At 39.6% G+C, this 17,567-nt stretch overlaps 1 protein-coding gene across 20 annotated transcripts in view; it reads right to left on the bottom strand.

The window, feature by feature from the left end:
* SNAP91 (synaptosome associated protein 91) overlaps positions 1-17,567 on the bottom strand; it is a 73,196-nt gene that overhangs the window by 15,203 nt on the left and 40,426 nt on the right. For 8 of the 20 annotated variants that reach the window (XM_061358325.1, XM_061358326.1, XM_061358332.1 and 5 more), the window contains exons 12-21: positions 17,056-17,165; positions 16,195-16,295; positions 10,655-10,669; positions 10,339-10,509; positions 4,306-4,413; positions 3,525-3,782; positions 3,240-3,317; positions 3,061-3,132; positions 2,484-2,567; positions 1,518-1,601 (exon numbers count right to left, since the gene is read on the bottom strand). In XM_061358325.1, coding sequence (XP_061214309.1) covers positions 1,518-1,601; positions 2,484-2,567; positions 3,061-3,132; positions 3,240-3,317; positions 3,525-3,782; positions 4,306-4,413; positions 10,339-10,509; positions 10,655-10,669; positions 16,195-16,295; positions 17,056-17,165 — 1,081 coding nt within the window. The remainder of the gene's footprint in view (positions 1-1,517; positions 1,602-2,483; positions 2,568-3,060; positions 3,133-3,239; positions 3,318-3,524; positions 3,783-4,305; positions 4,414-10,338; positions 10,510-10,654; positions 10,670-16,194; positions 16,296-17,055; positions 17,166-17,567) is intronic. The other 12 variants (XM_061358334.1, XM_061358337.1, XM_061358335.1 and 9 more) reach the window with 9 other exon arrangements.

Below are 17,567 nucleotides of genomic sequence, written 5' to 3'. Positions count from 1 at the left end.
CCATTATCTAGGGTGAACAAATGTTTAGCAATATGCTGTGATGTTTACAGACTCTATCTGCCAAAACAAAAAAAGATTAAAACCTTCTTGGAGCCCTTGTGAATGCATATTCAAAGCAAAAACAATTTTTGCCTTTAAATCATCTATTCACCCCAACTGCTTCAAGCCTGCTTACATATTTAGACTTATTACATCCTCTTTATAATTTTGGTTTTGATTTAATGTGATTCATCAGATTCAGAGAGCACACTGATGAAGTTTAAGCCATCTGGAACATAATTCCCACTGGAATTTAAGGTTAGTTATGGATAAAGACAAGATATTTTATAATGCAATGTTTGCATAAGCAGGATGAGCTGCTGCCCAATAACAGCTTTGAAACAGAACCAGTAACATAAAACTGCAAACGACTGGTATCTTTCAGAACCTACTACTTAAAGCCCTATCTCCAGCCTTAAGCTATCCATAGACTGTTGAACCAATGTTTAAAAAAAAGTGGTCTTCCACCTTAAAATCCTGAAGTTGCCTGTACTAAAGCTTTAACATGCATTTATGCATTATGTGCCACTTTAAGCAGCTGGCTTGCCAGCACTGGAACTGACAGAGCATGGACACATACATTATTATTATTATTATCTAGACTACTTCTACCTACCTGCAGCACAACTGGGCAACAGCCACAATTAGAGCAGGTAGTAGAAAATGTATCCTCTTCTGAGCTGGCTTCAGTGTGCAAACACCTACCTGTATCTTCCTCTTGCTCTCTACAAACTTTAAACTGGCATGGGGTGGAGTCACAACTGTTCAGCATCATCACTAGAGCCACTAAGATACATGATATAGCATGAATTTTGGAGAACAGTACAGAGTTCTGCTGAAGCTATCTGTAGGATGCAGACTACGATGACACAGTTATTCAACCTTTGAAATAGGGTGTGACAGGGATCCCACATCCAGCACTAGCAGAGACCTCATCTTACCCTGTATAAATAGAGCGTCTCTATCGCTTCTATGCCCTTGTACTCAGAAAAGCTCTCTCATCACCCCACTCTTCCTCGCTAAATGCAAGACTACTACTAAATTATTCATTCAAGCTCCTACCATTTAAGTGTATAACCTGCCTCATTTAAATCAACCAAGAAATTAAGATGAATTAGCAGTAAGGAACAGCAGCATAGCCTGCAATACTGCTTAAGTACTGCTACAGTCAGCCTAAGAAACTTTATGTATACACTCCTGTTCAGTGACCAGTACAGAAAAAATAAGGTTTGTGCAAGAGGCAGGAAAATGAAGAACATGGGAAGAAGATAATCTAGGAAGTTAACTTGCACTTCAGTATAGTGCCTCCATTATAAAACACTGGTTTTGTTTTAAGGCACCTAAAGTACTAGGAAATCTTGTGAACAAGTATTTTATTCCACTGCAGGAATACACTTACACCCAGGAATATAAACAATTTCAATGACCATTTCTTAGTTTTGCCTTAAAATAACAAGTTTTTAGAAGTTCTTTATTACCAGCAAGTAGGTCTGCAGAAGCTGAGGAACTAGAAGCAGCCTGGGTTGCGGGCTGGGGTTCAGAAGCACTACTTCCAAAAGCATCTAAAGGGAATTCCAGAAAGCATCAAGAAAAGGTAGAGTTCAATATTAAAGCCATCAATTAGTCATTTATTGCCCACAAAAGATGACAAAAAGATAACCGCTTCATTCATCAGAAGAAGAAAATGAAAGTGCTTGGCCATCTTTAATGCAGACCAGTGCGATGGGTGCGAAGTTCAGGTGGAAAAAAGGAGGTGCAACAAACCAGTAGTAGAAAGAAATCACTTTTCTTTTAGTTGGGCCTCTTCTCAGAAAACCTATACAAACCACAGCATTCCTAGTCGAGAGAGTTAAGCCCTTTGGAGATGAATGCATCAGATGAGAGCTGGGAATAATTCCAGCCAGAACCTACTAACTCACAGTAAGTCTTTTTAGAGGAATATTTCACTTATGTTTGAAAATTCACTACTTTTAAGCAACATTCCTGTTCCACAATGCTCCTAAAATTGGTTTTGCTCATCCTAATTTCCACCTTGTCAAATCCAGCAAAAATCCTGTGATCCAGATACACAGTTTGAAACAAGTCACGCTCAAAACTTCAGCTGTTTTGAGAAACAGAACTGAGAGAAAACGGTGTGATATGGAGAGTTCCAAAAAAGAAAAAGAGCACAACAGACTTTCATTGGATTTCTGAGGAAGAGCCATACATGCACTGGGTGAAAAGAGAACGGCAAGTGTCATGCCAACAGAATGACCACAGTGAATGAATGACAGCTTATTTGCAGTTCATTATTGTGCAATACGAAGAAGTGGACGTGCCATTCTTAGCCATATTGCTACACAGAAAAGCTGTGAGAAGAAGAAACTTGAAGCATTAGCAAAGCGCAAAGGTAATTGAAATGAAGTGATTCAACTCTGAAGTGGTGAGGAAAGAAAAATACCCACCACCAAATAGGTCAATCACACCTGAAGAATCCACCTTTGCTGGAGAGGCAGTGGGTAGAGGAGAGGGGGCTGCAAATGCATCCACTGCAGTAAGCACAGGATAAATAATATTTAGTATCAGCAAGGCAACAATGATAGCTAAATATTCCAAAGCCACATGGGCTCCACCAGCTAGAACCACAGGGTTGGTAAATTCAGGTAACAGTCTTCAGAACTGCAAATAGAAAGGGTTACATTTCTCACACGGCGACTGAAAACCACAGTACTTTACAGAAAGCATCGCCTATTAAGAATTCCGTTATGCTTAGAGGCAGATTTATTCTCTCAACAACCACATTACTCACTCAGCTTCAGTGGCAGCCACTTCATGGTTTGCATCTTCAGCAACTGTACATCTTGTGACCAAAGCATCAAACCCGCAACTTAGTATATTGGCTTAAAGACGTAAATTGGCAAGAAGTTTGGGTTGGGCTGTTTTCATTATTTTTTTCCCCTTTTTTTTCTTTACTTTTGGGAGAAAAAAAAAACAACCAAACCCAGGAAGTCTGTAGGATGGCCTGTGAAAAAAAGCACTCACCAGATAAGAGATCAGCAGTAAGAGAACTCTCAGGCACAGGAGAAGCTCCATGTGGTGGAGATGAAAAAGCATCTTCCAGAAATGCAAGAAAAAACAAGGAGAAGTAAGTATCATTCAAGACAGTTTACATTATTGCACAGCATCAAAGCAACGGAGCATTGGAAAAACTCGCTCTTTACCTGTACCAAAGAGATCTATGCTAGGAGTAGCATCTGGTTTAGGTGCTGCAGGTACGTCAGGAGCAGACTCAAATAAATCTAAGGCCAAGAACATAACACATATTTAACTCATTTTTGAAAGGTGGAACTGAAAGCAGAACTTTCAAGTTTTGCACATTGTATTTGAAGTTAACAGGCTCTCTGGTTAGAAAGCCTAGCACACAGCATGCATGCAACATGGATTTGTTTGTTTTGTACTCTTGACAGATCAATCCACCAGAATCAAAGAGTTAAAAACAAAATTACCACCAAAGATATCTAGAGCAGGAGGAGCAGAGGTGGTGGCGGGAGCAGAGGTGGTGGCGGTAGTGGTAGTGGCAGTAGCTGTAGTAGCAGTAGCAGCAGCAGCAACAGCAGCAGCTGGAGAAGGAGTTGTTGCAGGAACTGGAGTGGCTGCACTAGTTGTAGGGGTAACTACAGGAACAGCAGTCTCTGTTGGCTTCATAGCAAAGAGGTCCAGCTCAGGAGCAGCCTCTGCACTACCTTCGGATGGGGCAAAGGGGTCTTGTAAAAAGGAGAGGGGAAATATATGTGTATGCATACTTAGGATCAGTGAGGCAGGAAGTCAAGAACAAAGCAACTACAGGCAATGCACATACTGCAAACACAAACACAGAGGAAGTCACTCTAACATCTAGTTTACTTATCCAGACACGTTACTTATGTTTTTCCAAAATAAAGACCATCTGAAAGGCTGAGCAGTTTATTTAGTAAAGGGGAGAACTGTCAAAGGCTGTTTGACAAGGCCAAAAGTAAAAGACAGAAATATGACAAAAGAACATCCAGATTAGCAGGTTACTGCTTACAAAACTTAGCACTGACAGAATTGTTTATTATCATTACCAAATAATCACAAAGTTACTGAGACTTGAAAACAGGCAGTTTTGTCAAGCATGCTTTTCAGCCTAAGGTTTGTTTTGACCAATTGCAAACACTAAGAAGATTTCAGAAAAACACACTGCCATGTAGTTTGAACAAACAAAAAAAACCAGCAAAACAAGAGACCGTCTAATGACATAAAACCCACCATTTCCTGAACATGCATCAAGAGCTGCTGCTACAGGGGTTGGGGTAGCTGGTGCTGCTGCCCCTTCAGCTGCTGCAGGGGCTTCCCCAGGAGAAGCTGCAAAGGCATCTTGGGTGCAGTTTAAGAACAGAAATCAAAAGGAAAAAGGATAAAGAGAAGAAAAATATAGTAAAAGAACCAAGTTAAATGGCACAGGTAGATCCCCTTATACAACATGAATGTTGTTAACTCTGACAGCAAGACAAGTCATGCAGCGCAATACGCTTTGTCTCTCCCCCAGCCCCACGCGAGCAGGTTCTAGATAGGGTTTGAAGAAGGAGCTTCTTGGGTTGCCAACAGGAAATACAGTAAGTGTAAAAGGCATTATTCTCATTGTATAAGGGTTCAGAGCAGCATGCTCATGTACTACCCAAAACTGTCTAATGAAGAAAGAGCAAAGATATGGTAGTAAGTTGATGTTAATAAAGGTATTAAAAACTTGTATGCTCAAAGCCTGTAATACCTGTGATTTGTCTGCAAATGTGAATTCGCTTGCATAGTGCTTTGCAAACTTAAGCACTGTAACAAATAAAAATCCCATTACATTGGCAAAGATTTGCATCTACTATTTCTAGTTTTTGAGCCAAGTCAGGCATGCAACACCTGAGAAATTGAACTTACTTGTTTCTTAAGAGTATTCCAATTCAGTGTTTCTGAAGCCATAACCTGATGCATAGATTATATTTACTTAGCTTGTTTCTGTCAGATTAAGAATGCTCATTTTAACTGCTGGGCAGCAATAGCTGTCTCTCCTTCTTGTAGAATCGCCTCTAGGCCAACCAGTCAAGTTAGGGAAAACAACCGCTTCGGGGTTTTGGAATTTCTTGCTTATGAGTTTTCTTCGACAGTTATTTTGTTTGCCACTTACTAAGTGGTATGTTTAAACTTAATGCTCTGAACTTTTACAGCATTATTCCTCGGCTTAGACCACCATCTGTAGCTCTTACTTCCATGAAGTAGTCCTAATGGGCAGTGCCATTTGGACTATCCCCACAGGCAAGCAATTCTTCACAAAAAGACTGCACAACTAAGATTAAATACTTCAAGATGCTCATAAAGGCCATTTTTCTACTGCTACAAAGTTAGCAAGTTAAAATAAAACCAAATAAATAACAACAACAAAAAAAAAAACCCAACTGTTGGGGAATACTGCAATTGCACCGTCAAACTAGTACAGGAAAAAGCTTAACATGCTTTAACTTGAGTGTCATTTTAAAATGAAAACAAACCATTTTAAAAACAAGTTTGTGGCAGCTAATCTAAAAAGCTCAAAAGAACATGCACTGAAACTTCAACAGAAGAGACGGAAGCCAATTAGTCTTGTACAATAGAATTAAAATGAGTTAATAGCAAAAAAGGCCTGCTAATAAGCCATTTCAAATATAATTCTATTTTTCACATAACAGCGGTCAACAACAAAACTGGATGGCAGTTGTCCAAGTAAAACAAATAATTAACGCCCCCCCCCATGATTTGTCAAACATCACAGTATTGTACTGTATGTACACCAGACACTGGCATAACCACACAGAAGAAATTTGACACAGAACCGGGCTGAAGAGTTTTGAATTGTACTACATGTGAATACACTATGAATATGGCCACATGTTGGGTTTTTCTCCACAGAGGCAGCTTTCAGAGGGAGGGTCACCCTGGGCTCTTTCAAAAGAGCACAGTTTGTAGGCTAACAGCACAGAAGTTCGTCAATAACACGTGCAACCATTTCCCAGTATGATAGACTCCAGAGTTCATATAAAGTGCAATTTCAGAACACATAGAGTTATTCACTAGTCCTATGTTGTGACCAATTTGGCCTCAGAGTAACACCTATTTCTGTCCATACGGAGACTACTGAAGTTCCACGTGCAACAAGCCATAGATTAGGGTGGGCACAAATGCCTTCCAGCCCATAGATAGAAGTGAACAGCAAGCTTGGCACCAGCTTTATTATTTATTGCCACTTTTGAATAAATCATGCATGATACCACTTGGTATGATAATGCCAAGCATTATCATTTTCTTTAGCAGCATATACTTGGGTTTAATTGCAGGTAGAATAAGCACCCAAATTCAATATGGAATCTAAAGGAGATTTTTAAGTATTACTTGCTCTGAGAAGTTCAAGAAATCTGTATGAGCATAGAGACAAACCAACCTGAAAAGGTGACCCTACAACTCACAGTTGGAACCAAGAGCATGTTGTTTGCTTGTTTGTTGCTTGGTTTTAGGTTTTTTGTTTGCTTTTTGGTTTGGGGGATTTGGGTTATTTTGGGGTTTGGTTTGATTTGGTTGGTTGGTTGGTTTTTAAGTTAATGCCTATTGAGTTCTTTGAAGCCTTTCAAAAATCTGTGCTGTACCTGAACAGTTGCCCTCTGCTAAAATCTAGGATCATATGCAGAAATGGATACAATTACGTACTGCATATTTTATTAGCCAAATAAAATAACTCCAAATAAAAAAAACCCCAAACCCCTCAACAACATAAACTAGCAAAAACAAGGACTGTTTCTTTTGTGTTCCTTCATATCAGCATAGTAACACTGCATTTGCATATCCAGCACTGTAAGGGATGATACAGCTGACTTATAATCATTTCATGTATTACACAACATGTGAAACAACCCTATGGAAGGCACAAGTGTAGAAAAGATCACAGAACTAAAGTGCACAGGTGAAAAGAACTTTCTTCTTTTTCCACAGGTTTTTCCTCTTCGGACACCTTCCATTATTTTTGACATGGAGAACCTAAGTTAACATGAAATATTCCACTAGGCTCAGAGCTAGGAAGGAATGATAAGAATTACGGGATTTAGTATGTTTCTTTAAAAAAGCACTAGTTTGCTATACCAGCATGTTCCAGCATAAGTGACATTCATTAGCCCTTTAATGCCAAAAAGTCTGAAATTGCTTTGCACTTAGTTTCTTTACAGGGAAACCACAGTTCTTCTGCCTACTACTCATCTCATGTGAATGCTTAATAACTGACATTTTCACAGTGTCTGTCATGACTTATTTGAACTGTATACAGAGTAATCATACAAAACAATATAACTTAATAAGAACATGCATTACTAGCATCTAAAAACACCGTGTCCAAATCTGTTATTGAGATACAGCATTTCAAGATATTTTGCCTTTCGTCTACCTTTACATTTCTCCCTCAGGAATGATTCCAGCTGGAATCTGAAAACGGCCTTCTCTTGTTTATCAGAAACAAGATAAGGAATTCTTCAAGCTGGCCCAGGTAACTGAAAGCTTGCCCATTAATCAGATTAAATTCTTCAAAAAAAACCTATGCTGGATCAATGCTGCATTTCTTTCTCTGCATTCCAAGACCATGGTAGAAATGAATACAAAATGCAAAGCTGCTTTTCCTCTTAAAAAACAAAGCCCAGCCATAAGGAGCATGCAGCCTCCTATCAGCTAAAGTATCAGCGATACAGAGCAAGAGAGTAAATCAACAGTCATTCCTGCAGAGTCTCCTCTTCTGCTTCTTCCATCAGTTTGGCTCCCTGTCTCCTGCAGCTTTCAGCTTCTTTGCCTTACCCAGCCACTCCCTGAAGACTCTACATTCTTTCTCCTGAGATCAGTGCTCCTGTACCTTCCCCTACCACACTTCACCATAAGGAACCATGGAAAGCAACTAACTGGCAAGCTACAAAAAGTTAACATGACCTTGAAGACTTTCTGTAGCAGACCTCAAAGGTCAAACACCTACTTATTGAGTGTAAGCATTCCTGGCACCACAAAAGCTAGAGAGCGTTCGTAAATGCTCCAAACTTACCAGTTCTTGCATTGTAGTCTTAAAGTAACAAGGAATGTATGGAACATCACTACAAGAACAACCTTCAGGGGAACACACAAAAAATCCCAAAGAAACAAACAAAAAACACCCACCAAAACAAAAAAAAACACGCCCCCCAAAAAAACACCAAAACAGAAAACCCCAACACTAAAACATGAGTAGAGCAATGCAAGTTCAATATGGACTCCAGGGTCTTAAAAGGGTCTGATCTGTGGGTGTCTTGAAGGCACTGCAAAAGTACCTTTGCTACTGAGTGTGTTTAGAAATTTTTCTCCTTGAGAACCAGAGATTTCCTGCTATTGTAAATAAGAAAACCTTGTTTTGTCTGATGTGTTCCAGGAAAAAGTCAGCATTCTTCTAATATACAATCCATCAGAGATTTATAGTATTTCAGCAACAAAATACGTTCTCTTTAAATTAAGAGATCAAGTCACGAAAGTCTGGATACTGCAAAAGTAAAATTCTTTCCACATTGGAGAATGAAGGCAACTCCGCTTCTTAATATGTGCCACTAAGAAATCTAATGATCAGTTAAATCTCTAGAAACTAAAAGCATCCAGCTTTTTGTTACTCTCTTTGCCACTTTATGAACATGGGAGTAGACACGTGATTTGGCAGTAGCCATTTTCCAAGCACAGAATAGTAAAAAAAGTCGAAAAAAAGAAGAATGCATCTTGCTGCTGTACTACTGTAAAAATAGGAAAGAGTTGGTGTTTTTCTTATCCTGTTGTGAGTTTACAGTGATTTATAGCCATTTAAGTATCATTTAGGGGTTTTTAAGTCCAATATCGATGCTAAATTAATAATGCAATTTGAAAGTGCTGTATCCAAGACTGGCTTGACCCCGATGTCTACATACCAGAAGTTTCACATGCTGTGCACCTACAGGGGTGTTAATGAGCACGGGCTTTGGCTTCTGCAAGTAACCAGCATCAGACTCTCTTCTTGCTCCTAGTAGTGTCTGGAACCACTGCCCACAATTGTTTTAAAATTGCTTCTGAACTGTCTGATCCTGAGGCACTTGGACTAGTACCCATCTTTGTAAAAGGAGGGGTGAAGGAGCAGGTAGCAGTTGTACTCCTTTCTTACAGCTTCTCGGCAGTTTTATTGGGGATAACTTGGAGCTGTCTGTTGAAGTCAGTCCTAAAAAGTCTTCCAACTGGGAACTTTATGTCTTCAGGAAACACCTTTGCAGACAAAGTGTTTATGTATCAGACCTATCCAGCACTCCTGTCAGTAGAAGCGACGAATAAACCCACATAGAACATACTGGAATTCACTTCTGATAACAAGTAAATTACTAATTCCTTAGGTGCACTGTCATACTGAAAGTATGCATCAGAGGAAGAGAAAACTAGAAAAATATGGTGGTTGGGTGATCTTAAATATGTTAATAGCTTGTAAATCAGAATATTTCTCCATTAACCTGGGCTGGTATAATGTTAAAAATAAAAGGTAATTTCTGACATGCTGTTGAGAAGCCTCCTGCTGTATGAGAGCAACAAAAAAAACGATGACATACAGGGGGACAGTCATTCTTAATTATGAGGTTAGCAGCTAACATTAGAGACTGAAAGAGCCTAACTGAACTATAAGACTGTTTCTTCTACATTAGTTGTATAGTTGGCACTTAGTACAAGTTCATTGCTGCTTTAATTTACTGTCAATACCATGTGAAATAAAACCCAGATTCAAAAATGCTGAAATACAGTAATTTTAGCTAGCTCAATACTGTATTCACAAGTAAGATCCAAAAGAAACTCAATACAGCTCAAGCATGGCATGTAATGAAGGGGCAGGAAGCTGCCACATCCATCCTCTTCAAATATGAAAGCACAATTGCTTTTCCCCAGGAATTATAGTACAGTGCATATTTATTGAATAATGTGGAAAGAATATCTGCTTACCCCAGTGTGGACCTGAAAATAATGTTCTTAGTTATTCAACCATAAGGTTACTCAGTGTTAAGTGTACACAGTTTTCTATTTCTATATATATGCAGAGGAGGCTAATAGCTAAAAGCACAGCAAACAAAGAGGCAGTTGGACAGTTTACATTTGCACCAGCATCCAACACAGGCACCTCTGGTATCGTTAATTAAATTAGAGGCCTTATTTATAATAGCTAAACCCATCATAGCTTAATCTACCTTATGAGCTGGTGCAGAGCACTATTACAACCGAACTAACCTCCAAAGAGATCCACTTCAGCAGTGGCAGCAGTAATAGTTGTAGTTGTAGCAGCAGCAGCTGAAGTAGTTGTAGTATCAGTAGTTGCAGCAGTAGTTGCAGTAGGCTCTGGGGCAAATGGATCTGAAATCTGTGGCTCAGAGGTAACACCGGAAAGTGCAGCCAGATTATCTATATGCAACCATATAATGAAGATTAAACAGGAAAAGTAACGGGAAGAGGGAAAGAGATCACAGTTACTCAACTCCAGAAAGCTGGAGTTTTTTATAAGGAGTCTTAACATCCAAAAGTGTTAGAAATCAAAAATATTACTCACCCTCTCCCAAGAGGTCTAGTAATTGTCCATTAAAATGCAGCAGAATAAAGAAACAGACCAATTAGAACTGCCAGATTGAAGATGTTCATTAACCATATGCTCATGCTCTAAATGACGTGTCTAGGTTCAACACAATATAAGCACCTGATTTTCCAACATTTAAGAGGTTATTGTTACATGACAAAGCTCATTTTATTTAATAGCTCTATTCAAAACAGAACCAGGATATACATCTCACACGTCTGGTAAGTTCCTTAATATGTAATCAGCAAGTTTTCAAACACTGGTATTATTTATCACTTCTGTTTCATACAGCTCATTTTCTTCTCTTAAACTAACAGAACCTAGTAGTGGCATCTAAAGGTTGACAAGAAGGTCTCCTAACTTTCACTACCCCAGGGTAAAGCAAGGGACCACTTAGAAGCTCAGATCATCACTATACGAGTTCTCTCTTGCACTTAGCAGCACGAGAGTAAGACCAGAAGTAGGTAGACTTGTCTGAAATTTATGAACAGCTAGCATCTTCCAAGAACACTGAAAAAAATTTAAATGGAAGTTCCTGGGCCTAACAGCACACAGATTCAATACTTCCATCAAGTAGAAGTGTACATGGGAAAACTGAGCCCAAATGAACTTCAGTGCTCACGTATAAATACAGTAAACAGCCATAGTCGAAGCTTATTTAAATCCATGAGCTATGAGCAGAACATACTCAGATGCCAAAGAGAATTTCAAGATAATTCTGCTTAGTTGCAAGTATTTTCTAGACCAAAGTAGACAGAAAGCAGTCAAAATCAACATTACAGTCATTAAAACTAGACAGAATTCGGTTTACTGTTCTGCCATACTGAGCTGTTGAGATCCACTCATCAGCCCTAGAACCCTTCACAAAACTGGCACTGAAGCCAAGGTACCATAGCAGAGAGCAGCTTGCAAATAAAGTGTTGTTACTTCAGGATGCAATATATAGCATCCCTACTGCCTGAAGTACATTCTGAGAGGAAGACAGGCTCTGAGTCTTGTACTTGAGACAACTGTTTAGCAAAGAAAAGACAGAAAAAATCAGGAGAGCAGCTCCTCTTTTCCTACATTTATAAATGAAGCAAGCATATAATGCAGGAAAGACCACCTCTGTTAACACTGGCTATGAGGAGTATGAAAGATAAGCAGGCAGGCTCTGTTCCAACTTTGATTCCTTAGTCAACTATTTCTGGAAGCCAATGAAGCAACTTTAATCACAAACTTTCCTACAATTTGATGTCCTCTGACATGCACATGGAACTGTTGGATCAAGTCCAGAGAAGGACCATGAGGATGATCAGGGGACTGGAGCACCTCCTGTATGAAAATAGGCTGAGAAAGTTGGGGCTGTTCAGCCTGGAGAAAAGAAGGCTGCGTGAAGACCTCATAGCAGCCTTCCAGTATCTGAAGGGGGCCTATAGGGATGCTGGGGACGGACTCTTCATTAGGGACTGTAGTGATAGGACAAGGGGTAACGGGTTTGAACTTAAACAGGGGAAGTTTAGATTGGATATAAGGAGGAAATTCTTTCCTGTTAGGGTGGTGAGGCACTGGAATAGGTTGCCCAGGGAGGTTGTGAATGCTCCATCCCTGGCAGTGTTCAAGGCCAGGTTGGACGAGGCCTTGGGTGATACGGTTTAGAGCGAGGTGTCCCTGCCCATGGCAGGGGGGTTGGAACTTGATGATCTTAAGGTCCTTTCCAACCCTAACTATTCTGTTATTCTATGATCAGTCAGATTAAGCTCAGAGGAAGCTTTTTCTACATAAAAAACAACTTTAAACTATAAAAACTTGTGAAAACCAACTAGTTTGGCACATTACATTTTTATACTGCAGTTAGAATAACCTGGGCTCAGCAACTACCTATTTACCAACCAGTAGCTCAGTGTTGCTCCTAGATTCATTGTGCATGTGACAGGGTCATAGGTTCATCTGATCCCCACTGAACAGCAATCACTGAGACCAGATGGTTTACTATGGGTCTGTATGTAGGCAGCAAAATAATTTGAGCAAGCACAGCTCAATCTTCACAAGTTTTTTATTTTACAACATATGTTAACAAGGCACTGAGAAACCACATGTAGGTATTTTTGTTATTGGCTACTTGGGAGAGCTGCAGTTGAGACTGACTGCACAAGAAGCTGACGTTAAGTCAAGATAGCACTCTGAAAGAGCGTAGCAGTATATTAAAAATGCAGCACCCTGGTATCTCATTACTGCACACCAGGAGGACACCTCACAGCTAGACTTGAAATAAGCAACTGTTGGCGAACTTTTACCTTTTGTTAGCTTATTCCTTTTGTTACCCAGTTATGTCACAGATGACAACACAGTGAAATCACAATTATGCAGCATGGCAATATACATCTTACTCTTACTATGGGAAGGAATAAAACCAATGCTTTATTGTATAGTAATATTAAAGTAGCAATATTAATAGCAAATTCATGTTCTAAAGCAGAGTGCAAGGTAATTCAGAGCAGAAATTCAAGTCAATTTGCTTTTTTTATCTGAGAGTCAGACCTTGTGATGATGGAGAATGTGACCTACTGGTTAGTTTGCCTGCCAAATGCCTATCTATTCCCCTTGTGATATGCTGTAGGAAACTTACTGCCCTAACTTGATCATCTCCAGTTCACAGAAAACGGTACATTTTCACAAGTTATAGATCATTTGCTAAATAACTTATGCTGTATCTGGAAATACACTACGTATACAGCAAAATATAGCTATAGTGTACTGTATATACCACTAGTTATACAGTGTACTACATGGAACATACAGTATTGCCACAACACATAGAATCTACACTGCCAGTGAGCCTGAGAAAGCAATACCGTTTGTTGGTGATATATGTTCCTCAGGTTTATGTGACATTTAAAGTGCCAGCTTGATGCTGCATCTTGAAGTATTTGATATTCACATTTTCCTACCTATTTTGAACTGCAGCAATTCTCCCACTTTCCTCCCCCTACTACTGCTTTCTCCAAAGTTCCCATGTTAAGTTGCTGTGGGTCAGAATAGTTTTCCAGGTAAAAAGCTGAAGCAACATGGAGGCACTGTTACATATCCTCCCAAAAGCTCTGGGTGGAAAGAAAGTCATCTTGTCCAGTCTCGTGTTCAGAACATTAAGTCCAATCCCAGCTCAGGGTAGTTATGGCTTTGTCTAGTCCGGCCTTGAAAAATCTCGAGGAATGAAGTCCACTAGCTCACATCAAAATTCTGCTCCAGTACTGCCTTACCCTCCAAGTGAAATCATGTTTTGTTCATGTCCCATCAGCCTTTTAAGCTGCAATTGGTTGTTATTCATTATAATCAATTATCTTTTTAAAGAAAATTTTGGCTCTCCTCTGCAACTCCCCTTCAAACAGTTGTAGGCCACTATTAAGATTCCCCTTTAGCTTCCTCTTTGCCATTTGACAGAGGCTCAGCTCCCTCAGTCTCTTTCCACAGTGATGCACTGTAGATGCCTGGAGTCCTGGTAGTCCTCCGCCAATCCCCTCTCCCTCATATCAGAACTGGATGCAGTAACTCCAGATGTGGCCTCACCTGCACTAACTAGAAGGTCCTGTAGTACATATGAGACTGTACAATTTTAATGATTACCTGCAGGTTTAGCTGAAATAAGTAAATAAATTAAAAAGTAAAACCACAACAAAAACAAAACAACCAAAAAAACCCAAAACCCACCAAAACCAAACACCCCCCAAAAAAACCCAAACAAACCACAAAACCAAAACCACCACAAACCCCAAACCCAACTCTTAGCACAAGCTCAAAGGTTTTCTCATTACCAGATGAAACATAATGGAAATTTCAGTATTTTCACACCAAAGCCATTCCAGTTCCCACCTTATGCATGTCTGACATGGTGTTGGCAGTAATTCAAAAGAGGGTTTTTTCTTATAAAAAGAGACAAAAACCCTAGCAAGATTGCAGTGCAGTAACAGGCCATCATACCTGGACTCCTACCAGCAGTAAAGCAGACAAACTTGAAGCTTACTAAGTTACCAAAATGCTATTCTGAAAGGCAAGTCTGAAGTATATTTCATGAGGTTAGCAATAACCCTGGCCAAAGTAAAGAAGTTAGCTGTCCTTTTCTGTTGTAGAAAAAAAGGACTAGGTACATTAGTAGTCAGCTTTAAATAAAAACACCCAAGTTCCCATCTAGGGTTCTTTGTCTGAAAGAGCAAAGCAAAAGAACCCAAATAAGTCACCTAAAAGATGACTTGCAATACCAATCAATATTTTACAATATTAATGGCAACTTACTCTGCATGAATGAGCAACTGCTTAAAAAAGTAAGCTGAGAGGCCTGAGTATTTTTTAATATCTCAAAAGCTTGTGTTCCAGAACTTGGAAATGACAAAGCAAAACAAATAGGATGCAATAAAAACTTGCAGAATAACTAGTCCCCGGTATCCTGGAATAGATGGCTCCCTGGTTTTGCTTTCTGGGTAGGATTACATTTCAGTAAATAAAATTGACACTGCTGAAATAAAATACTCAATTCAACAGATAAAATTGGAATATGCAAAACATTCTACATGACAGCCATAGCTATCTTCTTATAATAAAGTGGCTGAGATACAGTATCATCTTTAACAAACTAAAGCTAAGAACAGAAACAGAGAATGCAGAAGCCATCAGTAACCAGTACTAACATTCATAGCAGAGCCAGCGTGACTCAGGGTAGCATTCCTGCTGTGAGAGGGCTGATGAGTTCCTTAAACTGCCACACAGGATCTCTTAAGATTATACCATAGTGTGGTTATAACTATGTAAGTTAAACCACATTTACTGGCCTAATTACTTGTCTTCAGAGGACAGGAATGAACATTGCCTACATTTATTGCAGTCCTCTACACATCACCAGCTGCTAGTGCTGCTTGCAACAACAGGCTCGTTCACCATAGAGCATATATTTCAGACAGCTGGTTAGGTGTTCCTGTTTGAAAACAGTGAGCCCTCTACTTCTAGTCTCATATTATTATTCTATGCAGACAAGGCAGGTTTTAGTAAAATATGTTAAGAGTTGTCAGAGGTCATCACACTTGCAGCAGAACTAATTTACCACCACTGCCTTTACATGAATTTTTGTTATAAAAGATGTTTTGATCCTCCCCCTTACTTATCTGTGGTTTTTGCTTTATGAAGTGTTGATTTCTGTGCTCACCTTGCCAATAAGCATATGAGCAGTTCTAGTTCTCTTGTTTTAAAGTGCCTACCTTACCTGTTCACCTTCAGCCATCCCCCCTTCCTGCTCACTTTTAGCCACATAATCCTGGCTCCCCCCAGCTTTGCAGTCAGGCCCTTATAAGCAGCTTAGACTATTATGCATATCCCTAGAAAAAGGAGTAGCCTTGTGCTACAAAGAGATGCCTGACCGTCAGGTCAGCAGAAGCCTGGGGGAAAGCTGGGAACATCCTGTGCTAACAACAAAAGAGCCAGATTTCAGTTCAGCCAGGCAAGAAGATGAAGACTGCAAGAAGATGATGCTGACAGTGAGGTTTCTCTACCTCCCCATGAAGTCGCTCCAGCGGGGGCTGCTGGAGCTGCCTGCGCAGTACCCGCAAAATCTGGCTGAAGATCCAGAAGATCACTGGATGGTTTGGAAGAGCTGCCAAGGAAAGGAAAAGAGATTAAATATTGGAGGAATTTGTTGATTTTAATAAAGGGTTTTTTTTGTTGGGTTTTTTTTTTTTTTTTATGACTGCACTGTAGGAATTACCCTTGGTTTGGATAACAGATGAGACCATTGAGAGATTTGGTTTTTTTTCAGGCCTCAAGATTAGAGCAGTGGCCATAAACACCTCTACTGCAGTAAACACCAAGAATACATTACACCTCAGGATGGGGCCTTAACTTATTTCCATTACTTGATGAAATTGTAACAGATCTATGAGACTTTTACAACCCTAAAAATACAAACAAATGAACAAACAAAATCCCAAACCCCAAAACCAAAATCCCAGCTGATCCCAAAGGCCAGAACAAATAACTGCTGCAGCTGAAAACAGTTCTATTGTACTACAATATTTCATTGTGCCATGTCAGAAAGCAAGAAACCTGCATTTCTAGGCAATAAATAGGCATTAGGTAGAAAGAGTTGGTAAGACTTCTATAACTTCAGAAAGCCACATATTTGTTTAGAAAACAACATCTTGTTCATTTAGAACATTTAAGTAATAAACAACAGAAGCTCTTTCTTCAGTGAGTTACTTCACCTGACATGTAACTTAAACGTCTTGTCTTCAGACTTTTGGTTGAAGCACAGAGCTTTTACATCTCTAGAGTTCTTTAATTTCTGCTCATTACAATAAGCAATATCAGCTTGTTCTGGTTTTGACCTTTTAACCCAGGTACGCTTTTTAACTTACCTGACTGGAGCAGCTGTAGATGAAGTTGCAAAAAGATCAACTGGAGGAGATGTATCAATAGTTTTTGCTGGAGTAGAACTAGGAGATGTAACAGTTGTGGCTGGAGAAGACTGGAGAAATATTTTAAATACACATTCAATATACCAGAATTTGTCCACAAACAACTCGTGCACAGATTCACATTCTTCTGAAAGTGAAATATTTATGAAAGTATGAATTCTGAAAGTATGAAAATATAAAAAAAAAATCCAATTTTGACATCTGGTCTTTGTATTGCAAGCTGCTTCCCCATTTGAAAGAATTTAAGGAAGACTGGGCTAAGTTTTCAAAGGGTAGAGGAGTCAAGAAACTCCCAGGTGACTCTACCTAGCAATGCCTGGCTCAAGAGTAAAAGCCTACTGCATGCATTCAGAGCCCTACAGACACTAGCAGCCAGTCTCATATGAGCTTGAGTCCCTTGGGTTCAAGCCCACTCAACACCTAGTCAACTAACTCAGACTTGTGATCTGGAG

Source organism: Neopsephotus bourkii, unplaced genomic scaffold (assembly GCF_033783945.1).
Source record: "Neopsephotus bourkii isolate Nb327-2 ecotype Australia unplaced genomic scaffold, CSIRO-AGI_Nbou_v1 NB_941, whole genome shotgun sequence".
Classification (NCBI taxonomy): domain Eukaryota; kingdom Metazoa; phylum Chordata; class Aves; order Psittaciformes; family Psittacidae; genus Neopsephotus; species Neopsephotus bourkii.
Note: the sequence above shows the minus strand (reverse complement) of the source record. Positions and strands in the feature narration are given on the sequence as shown.